Genomic DNA, 13,418 nt, shown 5'->3' with positions numbered 1-13,418 from the left:
AAAAGAAAGAATGGTTATTATTATTTCTATCTTAAAATTAATGGGGATAAATATTATATTCCAAATTTTTGTAGTCTACTTGTTTTTGTTGGTTAGTGTTAAAATTAATGCACATTTGTGTCTTGAATAATATAGAATAATCTAGAAAAATTGAGAGAAGTTGACAAGTTTAAAGTCACTAGAAACATCATACTAATTATAGAATGTATTATAACTAGAGAAATCTAAAATTAGAAGACGACTTATGACTGAAAATGACTTTGGGAAAGTCGGTTACTGTGCAACCGACTTGTCCAAAGCCAAGTTGCCGACTTAGCATCCCTATATATATATATATATAAGCTAGCAGCCCACTTATGTATTCAAAGCAAAAGAGGTTGGTTAAGAAAAGTACATTCTAATGAGGTGGAGTGAATTAAGGTATGAAATCCAATTCCTAGCTAGATACCACATAAAGTGGAGTGAATAAGCTCTTAAATGGGTTCTCCAATCCCTCTTTTCCTTGGAAGCTTGAAACTTAGCTCAGACATAATGGCGTTCCAATATCACCAGCCGGCTACAATGTGGATCATAATAGAGACAAACATAACAAATCCAACCGTGGCCGGCCGGCCTAGAAAGAGTTAGGTACAAATTCAACCAATATATACTAAGAGGGAATTTAATAGACCAGTTAGGCACAAAGTTTCCCAGAGATATGGAAAGTTGTATATAAAAAACGAAAAGAAAGGTTATTATTATTTCTATCTTAAAATTAATGGGGATAATTATATTCCAAATTAATGGGGATAATTACACTCTCACACGCCCTTGCACATGTGGCGAATTTTTAAGTCTAACACTTGAACAACATATATTGGGTGACATGGAGTACATGTGGCCGTTGGGCTTTCACACGTAGGCAATCCTCATGAAGGAAGTTGGTTCTACCTCAAAACTAATTGGCAATGGACGGAGTATTCCAACTCCTTATAAGCCTTTCCATTCCATGCCATTTACTGAATAATTAAAGTTCAAAATCTGATCTTCTGCTTGTGGTGGTCCTGCAAATTTAATTAAGTTAATCTAGCTAATAGGTACTAAAAACATGTGTTAGAACTTAGAATATGGAACAAATCAAGCTGTTCCTGGCATAGAGAGTTAGGCCACAAGTTTCCCATAGATTTAAAAAGTTGAATATATTACATAAGGCCTCCGACCAGAAAGAAAAGAAGAAAAAAAAAAAAAAAAGGTTGTCAATTATGCTTCCTGTGCCGCTGGAATTTCCAATTCCGGTGGATTTATCTTTGTAAGTGTTTTGTGCTAAGGAAGATTTCGACTCATGAAGTTTTTTGTTTATTTGTTTCCATTTTGGGTGTTTTAGTGAAACTTTTAAAATTCCCATGAAGTTCCATATTTATAAAACAAAATTATGTGAATAATTGATATATAGTACATACATATATGCATAGGGTGATCGAATCAATTTTGACATCCAAATCAGTAATCATGAGACAACTGTCGCGGATTGGCGTTCCTGCAGCTCAGAAATTGTTGAGAAAAGCAATTTATGCAGTTGTAATTGGCTCTAACGATATAATGTTTAGGGGGATATTATCACCCGGGGCTATGTCAAGATGAAGCTTTTTTGGACTTTAATTTCAAGACTCAAATTAGCACTTGAGGTCAAACTCAATTAACTACAGTACAAACATATTATTTGTGCAGCTAGCACATCCGTCTTCCTTTGTTACATGACGAGTTTTGTATCGGTGTGTTTTGTTATTCACATATTATCGATAATAATATCAAGGTTTTATTAATATCATATCAACAATTTGTCCTTTAATAAAAAATAAACATCTTGTTCATAAATCATATATGTATATATGCATCGGAAGAAACACATTAATATCTTTAGTACTTTAATCCTTTTCCACATATTTGACCATTTTCATGAGATAAAATTATATGGAACCTAATCCAAGCTGCATGTGTGAGTGGGTTTTGAAGAATTTCAAGACTTTCTTTCTTCTGTGGAACTTAAGACCTAGGCTAGCTGAATGGTTTTTCCTTGTTGCCTGTCGTGCACGAAAGAACAAACTTTTCTAGTGCTCTAGCTGTAAGTTTCGGTTGGGGTTGCTATTTGAGGAATTAGAAATTATAAGCAGAATGGTTTACTCTACTGCGTCAAATTTCGTCCATGCGATAGGTTACTTGCTGGTTTCAAATATGTACAGGCCTCCTCAGGCCTTTAGGTTCGTTGGTAGTTGAAGAAAGAAAGAAAAGACGTCCTAGTCTTTTTATTTTTCAAGCAGTGCACGGAATCTAGTACATTTGGGTTGCAACTGTTAGCCGCTTGAATCTGCTTCTTTTGGCCACTTGAAACTCTAAACCAGATTTCTCCTCACGAGGGGTTGCTGAATTTGCAGGGCAATCAATAGTCAAACAAAGTAAGGAAGATATTCAAATATGCTCATATATGTTCATATTAGTTTATCTCAAATATAGAGGTATTTATAAAGAAGTACAACTCTAAATAAAATATGAAATATATCTAAATTACAATATGAAATAAATCTCTATTACAATGGAACTAAATAATAATTGGTAAGTAACCAAAATTCTAACTAAATAAGGAACCAAAATCCTAACTAAGTAAGGACTCGCCAACATCAATGTTGTATACTTCACCTTATGCCATGCTTTGAAAATTTTACAAACAAAGGTGCTTCATACATAAAAACTTAAACAGGGTATGTTTTATTTACCCTAAACTCTTCTTCTACTTAAAGTCTTAATGATCATGATCACAATATCAAAACTGGGTTAATCTTCTTGTGTAATTTTCTGGTGAAGAAAACAGCTGGTTGATCAAAGTACTCGAACTTAGCAGCGCCCGAAACTAATCCCTCTCACTAATGCTGTTTACACTCTGATTATCTAAATGGAAAATAGGAATGGGCAAAAAGTACCGTTATATGTTGCTTTCCTACACCAAATTCAGAGTTTTTATTTAATAAATCAGAAACATCTCACTTCTAGCTAGGCGCTGCTGTTTATTTAAGATTTGTCACATTCTTTCATATCTGAATAGCTGTTGTTGCCTCCTTACGGCTGTGAAATAAGTGGCCAAGTAATTTTAACAAGGTCTGATCTGATATTCTACATTGTTTCCTTACATTCTTTTTGTAATGGGTGGCCTATCAGATAGAGCAACCATTAGCCTTGGCCTTGTTTTCCAAATATCAACAATTTCTTTTGTACTTTGGAAAATATGCTTGGCACAAGATGTTCCTGCCAATTTTGTGTTTGGGGATTCTCTGGTTGATGTGGGAAACAACAACTACATTGTGTCACTCTCCAAGGCCAACTATGTCCCCAATGGAATTGATTTCGGAAAGCCAACGGGACGATACACAAATGGGAGAACAATTGTTGACATTATAGGCAAGTTCTCCATTTTCCCAATTGAATGCTTCTTCTTCTTTCACAGATTCAACAAACAAGGATGGCTGATTAGTTTTAGCCTCAACAGGTCAGCAGCTGGGTTTTAAAGTTTTTCCTCCTCCTTACTTGTCTCCCTCAACAACTGGACCTCGAATTCTGCAGGGTGTCAATTATGCTTCAGGTGGAGGTGGAATTCTTAATGACACAGGAAAAATATTTGTAAGCTTAAAAATGGAGCTTTGATACTTCAAATAAATTGATACTATTGTGTGCCTTGATGTGATGAAAAATCTCATGTGATCGTTAGGTGGGTCGAATAAACTTGGATGCACAGATAGATAACTTTGCTAATACCAGGCAAGACATTGTCTCCAGGATTGGCCTTCCTGCAGCTCTGAAGCTATTCAGCAGGGCTCTCTTCTCTGTAACAATGGGCTCCAACGATTTCATCAACAACTACTTGGCGCCGGTTATCTCAATTCCTGAGCAGAAGTTGATATCTCCAGAAGTGTTTGTGGCCATTTTGATTTCAAGATACAGGCTGCAACTTACAGTTAATGTTCTTTTTTTTTTTCTCTCTATTTTTTCTTCTTTATATGTTGTGATTGTTCTTATGAACAAATCCATGATGCTTGCAGAGGCTGTACAATTTGGGTGCGAGGAAAATTATTGTGACAAATGTAGGACCTATTGGGTGCATACCTTTCGAGAGGGAAACAACTCTAGCTGCAGGAGATTTCTGCGTTGAAAAACCGAATCAGTTAGCACGATTGTTCAACATCCAATTGAAGAGCCTTGTGAAGGAGCTTAGCACCAATCTTGAGGGGTCCAAATTTGTTTATGCAGATGTTTATCGTATCGTAGATGACATTATCCAGAACCACATATCATATGGTGAGATTTAAATTTAATTCATTCTAGCTATATGAGTTGATCTTAGAATTGTAATTAAAATCAGAGTGATTATGTTTTGTTAACTGCAGGTTTTGAATATGCAAATTCTGCATGCTGCTATGTTGCTGGGCGGTTTGGGGGTCTGATTCCATGCGGTCCTCCATCCAAAGTTTGTAGGGACAGATCCAAGTATATATTCTGGGACCCCTACCATCCATCCGATGCTGCTAATGTGATCATAGCAAGGCGTCTCTTGTATGGTGACACTAATGATATTTCACCAATGAATGTTGTGCAACTTTATCAATCTTAATCTTGTAAAGCATGCCCAGAAGAGCCTGCTAACTATTGATTAGGGGTACCGTAATAAGCTTTCATTATGCCTTTATTTAACCAAAAACCATTCAAGGCTTTTGAATTTCATTACAGCCTTTTTTCATTTAGTAACCTGAACAAATAAACAAGGTGTTGAGTCCTCAACTAGCTATTAGTCTAGTATTACTTCTCTTCCCTATGTTGAAAGAGATCACGAGTTCAAATTTCCTCTTTTCTTGTAACCTTTAAAATCTATGGCATATCAATCACGTCCGCCATCAGTTTGAATTATTATTATTATTATTATTATTGGTAAGTACTATGAGGTGTTCAGGCCAGCTTGCGCACACCTTGACTAATCCCCACTCGTGGAATTAAGCATATTGTTGGTCACCAGGTATTGCAACTGCTGGGACTTGAATTGGGGAGAAATTATTTTTTTTTTCAACACAAACGATAGTCTAAACTACAAGGGGAACAAGAGTTTCTCATACACTACCAAGGTGTTTGGGTCCGAACCTAAAACCAATAGTCGGCAAGTCAAAACCATTTTTCACTAAAGCTAAACCCTGAAAATGCACCATATGATAGTAAAAGCACAGTTGGGCTGGGCCTTTTATGCAATATTCAGGCCTATGAAGCATGTGATTTTATTTTCAGGCCTGTGAAGACCATGCTCCATTATGTGGTGGGGCCACCGTACCCCAACACAACACTCAATAGTCTATTTTATCCTGGCGGCAAGTGGCACCTGAACGTCACTAACCCATCCACGCATTCCAACGCAGAAACGACGCATTCAAATATCCGTTCTCATCCGATCCCTCTCCAATCCAAATCCCAAATCGAAGTTGATCATTTTCTGCTAAAACGTCGACGTCTTGGCTCCCAAGATGGCCAGCCACCAATCCTCGCCGGAAAATCTCATACTCGTAAACCGCGAACCCAGCGGAATCGCATTTGTTACGATCAACCGTCCCAAGTCGCTTAACTCGCTGACCCGGCCCATGATTATAGACCTCGCCAAGGCCTTCAAGGCCCTCAGTCAAGACGAGTCGGTCCGGGTCATCATTCTATCCGGGTCGGGTCGCGCCTTTTGCTCCGGAGTCGATCTCACGGCCGCGGAGGACGTTTTCAAAGGGGACGTGAAGGACATGGAGACCGACACGGTGGTGCAAATGGAGCGGTGCCGAAAGCCCATCATCGGAGCCATTAATGGGTTCGCGGTCACTGCCGGGTTCGAAATGGCGCTCGCTTGTGATATAATCGTCGCCGCAAAAGGAGCTAAATTCGTGGACACTCATGCCAGGTATGTAATTTTGTCGGATTTCATTTTTTATTTCGGATCCAGACCCATCAGAATCGGTACGACCCGATCCGATCCTAAAATCTTTTAACTGTTTTTTAACAGGTTTGGGATATTTCCGACATGGGGTTTGTCTCAGAAGCTTTCGAGGATTATAGGGGCCAACAAAGCGCGGGAAGTGTCGCTGACAGCGACGCCTTTGACGGCGGAGCTGGGTGAAAGGTTGGGGTTCGTGAACCATGTTGTTGAAGAGGGTGAGTTGCTGAAGAAAGCTCGTGAAGTAGCTGAGGCCATTGCGAAAAATAACCAGGACCTGGTGTTGAGGTACAAGGCTGTTATTAATGACGGGCTTAAACTGGACCTGGGCCATGCTCTTGCACTAGAAAAGGTAGCCATAAATTCCAATTCAAAATCTCAGATGATTTTGACCATTTGGCCCACCCGGCTATTGATTTACTTTTTATTGAAACTGTTGGGTTTAAATTTGGGAGATTCACTAAAACACCCAAAATGGAGGTTGGTTAACTTTATTGATTTTGGGTGTGTTTCTATGTTTAAATAGTGCTTGGATTTTTTTATAAATACATGTCTAGAATTAGGTTTATTTATAAATTTGTATTTAAATTTCTACAAAACATATGCTCAGATGATTTTGACCATTTGACCCAGCTATTGATCATGTTGTTTAGCAGAAAAACTTGTATGAAACGGGTATAGCACTGGCTGTCTATAAGTGCTGCACTTTCCCGTTTCATGTAAGTGTTTCTGCAGTGGCTGCTCTTCTTCTTCTTTATGACAGAGTATGTATGTGATTGTTATTTTCAGGAGAGGGGTCATGACTATTACAGTGGAATGACCAAAGAGCAGTTTAAGAAGATGCAAGAGTTTATAACAGGTCGGGGTTCGAAAAAGCCTTCTTCCAAGTTGTAGAATTTACTGCTGTAAGCACAAGAATGTTATGTTAAGCTCTAGAAATCGAAAACGTAGGAATGAGCTTAATTTGCCCCTCAAGTGGCCAGCAATCAACATGTTTAGCTGTTTTAAGTTATTGGGCATACATGTAACTCTTGTTAATAACACATTTTCCTTTGTTCAAATTACAATTCGAAATTTTGTTCGAGTTTTATCAGCTTTCTTGAAGTCCAGAAGTATGGCCAATTCATGAATTATGGTATATGGTACATGGAAAATGGTGGAGCTGGTTACCATTTTGTTACAATTTTGAAGTGATTTGTTGCATTGGACAAGAGCTGCTTTGTTTGATGTAAGTTAACCATCGAGCTTTATCTTCAACAGTTCATCTTAAGGGTTAATTAATACGACTTTCCATTTCCTGTCACTTTATTTATTATGTCGTCTGTGTTCAAATTAGGACGTTCTGTTGTTCTTGTGACGTCTTTCTGCAAATGGAAATGGTAATGGAGGCCTTCTTGGCTCTTGCTCACCCTTAATAATTTAGTAGTTGCTACTTTGAGCTTTCTTACAAATTAGAATTCAGATGTGAAACAAGAACAAGATATGAAATGAAGGAATAGTACCAATTATGATGGGTTTGTTACGGCGGGGAGAACTCGAATTATAGTGCAAAGGAGCGGGCTCGCTGCCCTGATGATTTGACAAACTTACCTCTACTTTGATGGATTTGTTTTTATTGTAATAAAGGGCGATATGATCTTATTATTGATTTGCGTCTGCGAACATAATTTAATGCAACACTAGAGATTTGCCTTTGCTTTACAGTGTCACTGATGAAAAATCAATGCTGATGGTGACTGTATTTGCTGGTTCCTACTAGTAGGTCAAAATGGCCGCAGGCGCTCAACCAAATAAGCCTCTGGTGGTTAAAAACGCACATGATGACAACGTGTCAAGGAACAGAAGACAGAGTATACGAACATGCTAAAGAGGCTCACTAGTGAAAAATAATTAATAAGATATGAAGGCATTGTTTAATTTTAGTGTGTTGTGAATAATGGTTTTTTCTCCCTTTTACCAACAAAACAATCCACCCTTTTGACTTTGAGGAATGCTGGTATCTTTATGGTGTTTGTCATGTACTTATGTTCTAAAAAACTATGGGGTTTTAGGCTTATCAATAGAAATTCAAATTACCAAACCCGAAAGTAAATGTTTTATCCCTTATCAATCAATAGAAAACTCATTATAATATTTGGTTAAAGACATAGCTCGTGCTTTAGGGCCCTATGATATAATATTGATAAATAAATACACGCTTTATAATATGAATGAATTGTAATATTATGCGGCAGTGTGACGATTACATTGAAGAATTCCTCATCATACGATAGGATAAAAGTTTGTTAAGATTGTGTTAATCTTTGTTTTATGTCGCTCTTCTTTGCCAAGTTGGCTGCTTCTACTTTCCATATTCCCCTTTTTTCTTTTGGATTAAAGATTCATCCAAAGATTTTGCATATTTAAAAAACTTGTCAAATTGCAAGTCATTGATTAAAACTCTAAATTTGTTTCTTCACTTTTTCTCACTTTGTTACATGTTGAAGTAAGGGATCTCCTGATCAAAATCAGTATCTAAGGAGTAGTAATTAATGTACAACATAAGCAATACTTATAAGGAATTTGCTTAAATTCTTCCCCACGTAAAAAACACGCACGAAAGTATAAGCCAAAGCCACTCACCACAAGTCACTCGGCACTAGGCCACCCCAACCTAATCCATTATCAAGTCCTACTCCTACACCAATAACTCATTACTTGTTCACCCTAAATCAGACGAAAAGCTCTAATCACCGCCTATTACGCCATAATCCGAGTGCGCCCGCAGCCTTGATTATTTATTTTTATTTTGTTTTTGGTATCAGTGAAAGCACAGTCGCATCAAAAAAAATATATTGAAAGCATAGTCACAACAGTCCACAGTCCGTCCAATCACCAAAAAGTCTTGAAAGAAAACGGAACGGTAATGGCCCCCTCTTCTCCTTCTTCTTCTGTGACGCCAAAGACGACGACGTCGAAGCCCAACGTGTTCAAGCGATTCGACGTCGTTTCGGACCACTCAGACCACCACTACGTCAACAACAAAAACTGCTGCTGCGGCGGCGGCCGGGTTCAGAAGAAGATCATGCAGGAGTGGAAGATTCTGGAGAAGCACCTCCCGGACTCCATCTACGTGCGCGCCTACGAGACGCGCATCGACCTGCTCAGGGCCGTCGTCGTCGGAGCCTCCGGCACGCCCTACCACGACGCGCTCTTCTTCTTCGACATCGCGTTCCCCTCCGATTACCCGACCCACCCGCCCGAGGTCCACTACCGCTCCTTCGGGCTGAGGCCCAACCCGAACCTCTACGCGAGCGGGTACGTCTGCCTCAGCCTGCTGAACACCTGGCCAGGAAAGGGGAAGGAGAAGTGGGACCCATCTCAGTCGACGATCCTCCAGGTTCTGGTGTCGATCCAAGGCCTGGTTCTCAACAAGGAGCCCTACTTCAACGAACCGGGAACCGGGAACCGGTTCGGATGCGAGGCGTCTCGGGCCTACAACGAGAAAGTCTTCGTTTTGACTTGCAAAACGACGCTGTATTTGCTCTCGAGGGCGCCGCTGAATTTCAAGGCTTTCACCGCCGCGTTCTATAGGCAGAGAGCGGGCGTGATACTGAGAGCGTGCAGGGCCTACGCGAACGGGCGCGTGGTGGTGGGACACTACAAGGATGAGGATGCTGGTGTTGCGGTTACGAAGGTTAAGCGGAAATTCGTGGCGTCGATGGTGGAGTTGTACCCTCAACTGTTTAAGGCATTTCAAGGAACAGGGGCTTCTTTGGAGGGTTTGCTCGAGCACCTGACGGTGGAGACTCGTTATCCGGCGCCGTCTAAGCCGCGGGGGAAGTGTATTGTGAAAAGGGCGTTTGACAGATTGAAAACAATTTTGGGATTGGGGGGATCGAAGAAGAAGACGAAGGAGGGGGAGGAGAATGAGAATAGTAACAACAAGAATGACGATGGCACGAAATGGCGAAGCTGGGGGGTGCTGCTGCTGCAGCAGCTGATTGAGATTGGATTGGGAGATGCAGGGACACATTCGAGATTTAGGTTTGGTTCCAGGGGTATTTTTGGGTAAATAAAAGTAATAGGGGATTTATTGATAGGATTTAGGATCGGCTTCTTTTAGTTTTGCTTTGCTGGTGTGATGAATGGTTACGTTACGCCGGTACAGGACGTTAGGATTTAACACTTGAATTTGAAGTTTAAAAAAACACACATATACTGAATGCAATGGGACGTAAACAAACGTGAACTTTTCTCCACTTTATTGTCCTTTTTTTTTTTTTTTTTGCTTTAAAATATACTTATCTTTAACAAGTTGCTTGCGAAGATGATTATATTGCGTAATTAACACGTACATAAGTATATTAAAAGCATAAAACACATAAGTATAAGATTAGACATAACTCATTTATTAGTGAATTTTTTTATATTTTTAATGAGAAAAAGCTTATGAGGAAATTGGCTACTCTCACCACTGATTTACCTTACATTGAGCAAAGTTTTGATTATAACATGACATCCAATCACTGCCCATACTTTTCTCTTTTTTTTTTTTTTTTTGGTCTGAAGCCCTCTTTTCTCTTAGATACTCTGCAGTTGATCTCTCTGGTAATTTGGAGCAATCCCCAGTCTCCTCCTTGAGTTTTTTTCTTTTGCTTTGCCAACTCTACGATTTCTTGAAACATTTTGTCATGCTTTTGTGGATCAAATTTTGGTGCATCTGGTCTCAGCATGGTGCCTGCTTGTTACTTGGAGAACTTCTGATTTTCTTTCAACTGGTAGAGCCTCTGCAAAGCACTTGTTGTGACCCAAGACCAGTGAGATCCTTAGAATCCTCAATTGGGTTTTCATGTTCCATGTTTATGCTTTGCCATCCAAATCATCTATGACAAAAAAATCTTTTAGTGGAGTGGAGGGTGTGCATTTACCACAAAGGTCTTAACAGAAGGGTTTTTTACTTCTGTGGAGCTACTCTCAACGCATGGAATGACGTATTTGTTCTCCCCTGGATGAATCGCCCTCCGAAAGCTGCCTTCTATTACGGCAAGGATGAGAGCATAAGAGTTTAACTCAGGGACTTGTAGAAGGATCAACTTGGTGTCTGCTTTGTATATCATAACCATTTGAACCAACCCACATTGTTGACCACCACGTCTTGAACCGGAAAATGCTCAAGAATTTACGATATGCTAGCTTCCCAATTGAGTTCAGAATCCTATTACTTGCAAACCAAGAAAGGAGCCGTCTCTGAGTTTGCATTAACGAATTTCTACGTGTATGTCAGTGTTATGAAGAATTGAAGAGCAAGCAGACACTCTTACATTCTTAGGACATGAGATCAGAGAGAAGTGTTATGCCATCATCATCCAAATAAAGATTACCATTGAGGGACAGAAAAAATCTAGATTTGGAGATAGGAAAGGTCTTAGAGATTACGTTAGGAGGAGGAGAGCCATATAGACTTATGAATGAACAAAATGAAACAAGAAATTGGTGATGCATGCGCAGAAAAAAAAATTCAGAACCAAATGAATAATTCTAAAAAAAAAAAGGAAGCTAGTGGAGATATTCAAAAGCTATAACATGAGGCAGTAGAACTGAAAAGCATTGACATGTTCAGTCAGAGGCAATTTGGATTGAACAGCAACCAGTGTGGGGTCCTAATGAATGATCAAATGGGCCAGTGCTGAATTCAACCACATTTATCATAAGTATTGCAATCACATCAACTTCGGGACAGTACGTACTTTGATTTTCTACCATACTGAAGCAGAAATTTCTGAAATGTTAGCATGGATCTTATTCTCTTTCAAGATTTTTGCCATTTCATAATTAGTCAAGCATTTGCCAAATTATACTACTTTTTATCTTTATCTTTTGCTAATTGATCGGCATCGACGTATTTTTAACATCTGAAACGGAAGCGACCAAGATCATCAGCCCAAACCTGGAAACAAGCTGCATTATTCAATCCAGTTTTCTCCTCGATTTCTTTCTTTTGTCGCTTACTCTATGATTTTTTATTGCAGGATCAGAGATTCATTTGATTGCAGATCTAAGATTCTCCAAACACAACCAAACCGATATGGGATCTCATATACAACTTTGGATTGGTAGAAGCTTATAGATCAAATGAAAGTTTTTTGGCCTTGATGTGTACTGCAAGAAAAGATTTGGGACCAAGTTGACTGCAAGTCTGCAAGATATATGTACACTACATGTATAAAAGCTTGGTCTCTTGTGCAGGAATTGACAGCGGGCCTAGTAGTGTCTCATATTTTGGTAAAAATCTAACATGCTAGAAGATAGGGGCTCCCATGGATACCAGACCAAACATAGCCAGCCACATTAGAAATGTATATCACTCCGGCCACAACGAACTGATCCGGCCGATTTTGTTTCTGATTGACAATTTGCTACCGTAAATGTCATCAAATCGGACCCATTTTCCGCATGGCTATGTTGTGCGTTTGTTGCTACTTGCAACTTGCAAAATTCCTACCTAGAAGCTTTTTTGGAACATTATAAATGGTGGAGCTTAAAATTGGTTATCATGTTCCCTATCCTGCCACAGTTAGACCAATAGAGGGAAAGCTGATGACGATTTTCTGGGTTAAATCACCGCCCCCACTTGAAAATCCACAGCAACAAGATGTCTTGTTTCTTTCTTCTCTGATGAGTTGAAGCTGAAATTTTGAGTGCCCTGCGCAGTAAGCCATGCTTCACGTTCATAGTTGTACAATTGTAATTAATGATGGGCTTAAATCCAATATGTTGGGCTGAATTTGTACTATACGGTCCCTTGAAGAATCCCGGCAACCGATCACATAAACAATTCACAAGGGAAAAAAAAAGAGATCGCATAAACAATTGAGGGAAAAAAACAACATACACAAATCCCATTTTTCCCAACAGATAAAAAAAATCTTCATCCGTATCTTCCTAAAAACTTCTAAAGTGATTTCATATAAAAAATTTAGAGGAGGAATATGAATGTGACGAAGTTTAAAAAATATTTTTAATCATTTAAACAGCGTTTTAATGCAATTTTGTTCGTTTAATGTTTTGAGGGGCACATTATTAGTAGTAGACATTTTCATTCATATTCACAATCATACTACAAAAATTAGATTACCAAGTGTCCAAGATGAGTTTGATTTTTTCATCCTCTTCCCAAGCCTTGACACCTTTATAACCAAAATTGAGAAGAAGAAAAAAAAAAAAAAAAAGCGAGACATATACTTAGCATATTTTAAAAAGAAATTAATGAAAAATGAAAAGACATTGAAGGGTGACACCCAACAAAATGCTTCCCCACACCATCTTCTGCCCACAAGACAGCCGAGAACGAGGCCTTCCCTGTTCCTCTACCACCGAACACAACCCTCCCATCACTTTTCGCTAACATACGCGTCCCCTCTTACCCTACGCCCCATCCCTTAACCTACGCACCCCC

At 39.2% G+C, this 13,418-nt stretch overlaps 2 protein-coding genes and 1 pseudogene across 3 annotated transcripts; all 3 read left to right on the top strand.

Moving 5' to 3' along the window:
* The first annotated feature begins 3,009 nt into the window (after positions 1 to 3,009).
* Positions 3,010 to 4,919, top strand: LOC103323178 (GDSL esterase/lipase At4g16230-like). The gene is made up of 5 exons (XM_008225151.2): positions 3,010 to 3,429; positions 3,518 to 3,648; positions 3,737 to 3,982; positions 4,068 to 4,323; positions 4,413 to 4,919. The coding sequence occupies exons 1-5, from the start codon at positions 3,174 to 3,176 to the stop codon at positions 4,634 to 4,636; spliced, it is 1,113 nt and encodes a 370-aa protein (XP_008223373.2). The 5' UTR covers positions 3,010 to 3,173; the 3' UTR covers positions 4,637 to 4,919.
* A 477-nt stretch (positions 4,920 to 5,396) lies between these two features.
* Positions 5,397 to 7,070, top strand: ECHIA (enoyl-CoA hydratase/isomerase A). Of its 2 annotated transcripts, XM_008225153.3 has the most exons (4): positions 5,397 to 5,947; positions 6,050 to 6,332; positions 6,578 to 6,669; positions 6,770 to 7,070. In XM_008225153.3, exons 1-3 carry the CDS (start codon positions 5,532 to 5,534, stop codon positions 6,659 to 6,661), a joined length of 783 nt encoding a protein of 260 aa, XP_008223375.1. In that variant the 5' UTR covers positions 5,397 to 5,531; the 3' UTR covers positions 6,662 to 6,669; positions 6,770 to 7,070. The 2 variants fall into 2 exon arrangements, with proteins under 2 accessions (XP_008223375.1, XP_008223374.1); XM_008225152.3 differs by lacking the exon at positions 6,578 to 6,669 and having other exon boundaries at positions 5,399 to 5,947.
* Positions 7,071 to 8,599: 1,529 nt separating this feature from the next.
* On the top strand, positions 8,600 to 10,034 carry LOC103323204 (putative ubiquitin-conjugating enzyme E2 38 pseudogene; annotated as a pseudogene).
* Positions 10,035 to 13,418: the final 3,384 nt, after the last annotated feature.

The sequence above is a fragment of the Prunus mume genome, linkage group LG2 (genome assembly GCF_029339155.1).
Source record: "Prunus mume cultivar Tortuosa linkage group LG2, ASM2933915v1, whole genome shotgun sequence".
Classification (NCBI taxonomy): Eukaryota; Viridiplantae; Streptophyta; class Magnoliopsida; order Rosales; family Rosaceae; genus Prunus; species Prunus mume.
This window is presented reverse-complemented; position numbering and strand designations above follow the sequence as displayed.

Coding starts and splice junctions, on each gene's coding strand:
- LOC103323178 (XM_008225151.2), top strand. CDS start 3,174: ATGGGTGGCCTATCAGATAGAGCAACCATTAGCCTTGGCCTTGTTTTC. Junction 3,430..3,517: donor AACAATTGTTGACATTATAG/GCAAGTTCTCCA, acceptor TAGCCTCAACAG/GTCAGCAGCTGGGTTTTAAA. Junction 3,649..3,736: donor ATGACACAGGAAAAATATTT/GTAAGCTTAAAA, acceptor TGTGATCGTTAG/GTGGGTCGAATAAACTTGGA.
- ECHIA (XM_008225152.3), top strand. CDS start 5,532: ATGGCCAGCCACCAATCCTCGCCGGAAAATCTCATACTCGTAAACCGC. Junction 5,948..6,049: donor TTCGTGGACACTCATGCCAG/GTATGTAATTTT, acceptor GTTTTTTAACAG/GTTTGGGATATTTCCGACAT. Junction 6,333..6,769: donor ATGCTCTTGCACTAGAAAAG/GTAGCCATAAAT, acceptor TGTTATTTTCAG/GAGAGGGGTCATGACTATTA.